At 41.0% G+C, this 6,000-nt stretch overlaps 1 protein-coding gene across 1 annotated transcript in view; it reads right to left on the bottom strand.

Moving 5' to 3' along the window:
- HNMT (histamine N-methyltransferase) overlaps nt 1–1,212 on the bottom strand; it is a 37,552-nt gene extending 36,340 nt beyond the window's left edge. Inside the window, exon 1 of the mRNA XM_056117620.1 lies at nt 1,005–1,212. Within this exon, the coding sequence (XP_055973595.1) occupies nt 1,005–1,141 (137 nt within the window). The 5' untranslated portion in view covers nt 1,142–1,212. The remainder of the gene's footprint in view (nt 1–1,004) is intronic.
- Nucleotides 1,213–6,000: the final 4,788 nt, after the last annotated feature.

The following is a 6,000-nucleotide window of genomic DNA, read 5'->3' on the forward strand; positions in this document are numbered from 1 at the left end:
TTACATAATGTTTTGTTTTTAAGAATACATTTAAAACCTGAACCATGGAAAATAGAAAGGAAGCATAATTTCAAATATATCCAACAATGTCTACTCTGGTTAGGCAGAAATCCAGTTCTGGTGAAAGAATTTCAGGCCTAAAATAGTAAAATTCAACAAAGGAGAAAATATTAAGTTTCTTTCGCTGTCGCAGTCTGGATTCATTGTCAGTCATTTCTTCTCAGTTTTCCATTATTATTTCCTGAAGCAGAGTAAGTTACAGCCAACCCCCACCCCACCCAGGTGATTTGATTATCTTTAGCATGTGGAATCTGTTACTTTCATAATGCTTATCAACGGTGGCACAAATTGAACACATTAATCACACACACAAAAAAACTGCAAGAAGTATAGGAACTACTGACTTTCACTGATAACAGAAAAATGCCTTTTTAAAGGGCTACATTGCTAATATTAAGTTGAAAGGGTAAGACTATTTTTTGAGTGATAACTGTAATAAAGGAATAGCATACTGAATTTAAATGGATATTCAGAGAACTGGGAGACACCCTCTCACTCCTGAGAGGCAGAATATTCCGTAATCATTTACATTTGATTCTAATAAAAAGAATATACTAGATTCCTTTGGGCATTTTTTTTCTTTTTTTTTTTTGATATGTAAAATTTGGAGAAAGGCAGCAAAAATCTGAGCTCCAAAGATTTGTATCTTATCTTTTCCGGGATGAACAGAGGGATTTGGGCCCTCAAATGGTTAAAGCTTATCTCAGCGCGGCTGGAAATAACTGCGCAAATCAGAGCCTTTGGATGTTTAAAGCAAGCAGAGAGGGAAAGCACCGCGGAGAGAAGTGGCGCGGGGCGCCCAGGGCCGAGCAAAGGGGCTATCAGCAAGTCCCGACCACCCCCACGCCCGCGCCCCCAACCTTCTGGGCCGCGCGGGACCATCTATCACTACACAGACCTCGCCCAAGGCTTGTCCCTTTCACAAAGGCGGCCCTTTGCGTTACCTTGCTACTATGCCTGGCAGCTTCGTGTCCAGGAATTCCTGCATGCACTGATGCTCCGTGGAATTCTTGAGAAACCTCCGAAAAGATTCAACGTATCTGCTGTGGTCAGAAAACAAGCTCCTCATGCAAGATGCCATGTTTGGCTTTCTGAAAAGACTGGAGGGAAAGGCTGAGCTTCCTCCTCCTTCTCTTCCTAGTTCCTTCTGTTTCTCCCCACCCCCATCAATTTTGAGCCAAAAAAAAAAAAGAGGCTTGTTTTGAATTTAACTTGCGGGAAAAGCTGGTGTACAAAGCCAAGCTTGTCACTAAGTCACTATTAGTACACAGTGGACTTCACCCCCGCCCTAGGCAGCTGTTGCTATTGCTATAGCGATTGCTCCCACAGCTAATGCTCCCTACCCCTAGAAAAGGTTTAATATTAATAAACCATAACAGTAAATGTTATTGTTAGGGCGCGGATCGTGATCTCCCTTTAACGACAAAGAAACTCCAGAGACTGCAAACAGCAAGCAAGGTTTATTGTAAGACTGGCTAGCCAGGGTCAAGCCGCCTACACAGACACGCAGGTCAGTTAGGTGAGGCAAGACCCCAAACTTCTTCAAAGGGGATCTTATATAGGCCTTCACTGGCCGTTACAGCAAAGCCCGCACATTTCAAATCCAAATAGATTTGTAACAACATATGCTTTCTTAACCAATCCAATTAAGGGTATATCACTTCCTAGCCTATAGTTTAAAGGTCAGCATTTTGCATCAGTGCTTAGGAACTGACAGGTTTTTAAGGCAGTCCTGGGTCTTGCAACATGGGTCTTGTGAGAGACATCCATTTATCTGGTCTGACCCCTACCCTTCGACTACCTGTATCTGAATTCCTTGCTCAGGGGCAGAAAAACCAGTTATTTTGCAGTGCAGGCTCCTTTAAAGTGGATCTGAAAAAGTTTATCTAGACCTGTTCCTTGAAAAACAAGTTATTTTGCAATGCAGGTTCCTATTGAGCTAAACTAAATTAATTCTGGTGGTAGTCCATTTTGGGCCTGTCCCTTACATTATCAAAGTTGTAAAAGGCTCAGAGATCATCCTCGTTTGGGTGGAGCTATAAAATACGCAGTCATGCATGAATATAGCTGCTATTCCGATTATATTAATCCCAAGTATTAAAAAAGGCCAATAAATCCACTATTTGAAATATGCATGAAAACTCGTAAGTTGAAAAGAAAGCCAGATAAATAAATAAATAAGTAAATAAAGCCCCCTGAAGTGGAGGTGTGTGAAAACAAAACTACATTCTAATTACTTCCTGTTTTGACAGCAACTGCTGTATATGCTGTGTATTCTTAGTCAGAAAGGGTGAAGAGAAAGTAGCCAAAAGACAGCAGAGGGGTTAAGGCCTTTGCCTTGCCAGTCTCAGACCAGATCTGAGGTGTGACCCTGAACACAAAACCAGAAATAGCCCTAGGGTAGGGCAGCTTTTGTCCCAAGTATCTCCTGCCAGTTCTTCTCCAGCCCCCACTTCCCATCCCTCCTTAACCCCCTTACACACCCCTGCCAAAAAGTAAAAACCCGGGAGACACAACCGTGAGTAAGCGTGCCACTTTCAGAAATCTCCAGCTGCTTGAAACTTCTTCACCTTAAAATTTATCTCGGCTCTGAGATTTCTTTTTGTAGGAATTTCAGGCCTTCAGGCCTTCAAGAGAATTTAAGACTGAACTCCTTCAGTGAGGAACCAGAAAACTACAAATTACCATTTGAAAAGACCACTGGTAAAAAAGTGGCTAGAGAGGATTTCTTGGGTACTAATGCAGTATAACAGCACGAATCTTTGGAGACGAGAGTATCTCCTATCAAGGATCCCAGATATTTCAGATTTATGTTCCACTTTCCTTTAGTGATCCCTTCAAAGTGCAGGGCATTATTGGAATAGATTTCTGTATTGCCTTGCCTACATTATCTCCTTCTCTTACTGCACCCTCTGGAACGTTCGTTCCCATTCTTTATGTGCCACCACCTTCATGAGTGACTGCATATTTTATAGTTCCACCAAAACCGAACTGATTTCTGAGCCTTTTACAACTTTGATAACATTTATTGTTATGGTTTAATAATATTTAACCTTTTCTAGGGGTAGGGAGCAATAGCTGTGGTGCTCAGGTGCTCTTCCCAGCTTGATTCACAGAGCTCACTCTTGGTTATCCATACTCATGCAGTGTACAGAGCCAAACCCACGCCTCCCATAAGCAATACATGTGCTCCAGTCTTTTGAGCACTTCGCTTAGCCCTGTTTCTCCTACTTCTTACAGAGCAACTGAATGATGACTACCCCTTCCAATCATGTGCTTACCACTATGGCCTTTCAGTTCTGTAAAATGATTAAAAAAAAATGTGCAGGTCTGTCTCCCGTAACTCCTCCATAGTAAAGCTCTGTCTGATTAAACCCCTTAAACCTAAGCAAAATAATTCAGATTTTTTTTTAATTCTGATTTTTTTCTATATGTAACCTATGGAAATTTTGAAACTGGCTCTTAGAACAGGCCTACTTTCAAAGTGTTACTTTTTTCTTTTCTGGGGTGGGGGGGGCTGGAGTGATAGCACAGCAGGTAGGTCATTTGCCTTGCGCGCAGCCAACCCTGGTTCGATTCCCAGCATTTCTATAGGCCCCCCCCGAGCACCGCCAGGAGTAATTCCTAAGTGCATGAGCCAGGAGTAACCCCTGTGCAACAATGGGTGTGACCCAAAAAGTTAAAAAAAAAAGTGTGACTTTTATCTGTCTTAGTGCATTTGGACTACTGTAACAAAAATATTCTGACATTCTGGGTATTTTAAGCAAGTATTTTGTTTCTCACTATTCGTAAGACTGGAAAGTCCCAAATCATGGTGACTGCTGGTTAGGCATCTGGTGAGAGCCTGTTACAAGTTAATAGACAGTAGCCTTCTTTTGGTGTCCTCACATGACAGAGGTTTGAGAAGGTTCTCTGGGATATCTTTTATAAGAGCACTAATTCCACACGCAAGTCTGCTACTCTCATGACTTAATCACTCCACCGCAGCCTCAATGCCTAGACAAATCAGTTTGGAAGTAAAATTTCACATGAATTTTGAAAGCAAAAAAATGTCAGTCCAATGGCAAGTACTATTTATCCTTTAATACAATTTTATATGATAACTTACACAAGTGTCCTCTTTTAGACAAATTCTGGTTTTACAGTTGTCTTTCAAAAAAATAGGTGGGAGCTACAGGTGATAGCCCAGTGACTAAAGCATAGCGTAAGACTGTGAGCTCAATCCCCATAACAGCGGCACAGGTAAATCTAACCAAAGTGTGCAACTCCCGGTAAACAAACATGTGAGCACTATACCACTCCAATAAAGAAAATGGGGGAAAAAAGGAGGAAATATAAGTAATAATTATGCAAGATGCCTTAAATAGACACAATACCATAAAGTCTGCCTAACTGGTAGCTACTGTTATGATCAGGTTTATTCTTGACAAGTGTTGCCCAGGAATATTCTGGTTGGTTCAATTTTTTTTCAGATGTTGCTAGGTATTCCATAAAGAATGGATTCCATGGTCAGTAATTTAGAAAGAACTGATTTAAAAAGCTTTCTCTGGGTGTAATAATGTTCATTCGAATGTTCTTTAATATGCTACTTTATTAAAGTTTATCACAATTTCTGTTGAAATGTTTATGCACTATATCCATGGCATTTCTCTGATTACTCTTTCAGTTCCTCAGAAAAACAGAGAGAGAGAGAGAGAGAGAGAGAGAGAAATCTTGCTGCTTGAAGCAAGATGGGCATTTGACTAAAAAGTCCAGTTTCAGCAAACACAACTTCCTCTTAAAATTCCATGTAGAATATTTGTTTTGTGATCCCTATTGCACCTGAATTTTCTCTAGGAATTAATACATCTAACTTCCAGTTGCAGTTACTAAATTTGAAATCTTTTCCTCTCCTTTTTGAAAATTAGAATTACAATGTAGCACATATATCATTTGCCAAGACATTACAAAGGTCACTGTCAATGACTTCACTGTTGTTTTTTACAATTTTTTTTTATTATACTGACATGTGATTAATCTGGACTAGAAAGATTATCTAATTTAGTATTCTTAGTCTCTTACCGACTTTCAGTTTCTGTCCCCTGTTAGTCACCTTTTATTAAGCTGTCGCAGCGTCAAAATGCCTTATCTATATTATGTCATTTATTCCTTCAACCCTCTGGGAACGAACTATTGGGATCCTAAAGCAAGACTTGGAGCAAATAAGTTGCACAACATCATAAACCTTCAGAATGAAGATTCTAAATCCAAATTCCAATTAAATATCTCCAATTATTTTAATGGTATGGTACTGATACTCACATTTTGTACCTTTCCAGTATCAATATTATTTTCCATAATCACTTAATCACTTCCCGTTAGTCGTCGATTTGCTCGAGCGGGCACCAGTAACGTCTCCATTTGTCCCTGTCGCATGCTAGTGTAGCCCAATGGCATCTGTTCGCTCCTGGAACATGAAGGGCCTCAAACCGATCGTTCATGATCTTGACGAAGAAGTCTGATCATCTGGTAGGTGGGCGGCCACGCGGTCTTTTGACATCCCGTGGAATCCAGTCAGTAACAGCTCTAGTCCAGCGGTCGTCTTTAAATCTCATTACGTGACCAGCCCATCTGATTTTCGACACCTTGGCAAATGAGACAGCGTCCCTGATTCTTGATCGTCGACGGATGTCAGAACTCCGGATTCTTTCTCTCATTTGAGTGAAACGTGATATTCCAAGCATAGCTCTTTCAATTCCTCTTTGGGAGACCCGAATAGAATTCTCATCCTGTTTGCGTAGGGCCCAGGTCTCTGAGGCATATGTTAATACAGGAAGAACAGTGGAATCAAAGAGATGTGCCCAGAGCCGGAGGTTCTTCGTCCTCTTAGCTATTTCTTCGATGCTCTTGAAGGCGTTCCAAGCCGCTTTCTTCTTCCTGTGCAGCTCGGGTGCTAGGTCA

This window comes from Sorex fumeus, unplaced genomic scaffold (genome assembly GCF_029834395.1).
Source record: "Sorex fumeus unplaced genomic scaffold, SorFum_2.1 ptg000035l, whole genome shotgun sequence".
Classification (NCBI taxonomy): domain Eukaryota; kingdom Metazoa; phylum Chordata; class Mammalia; order Eulipotyphla; family Soricidae; genus Sorex; species Sorex fumeus.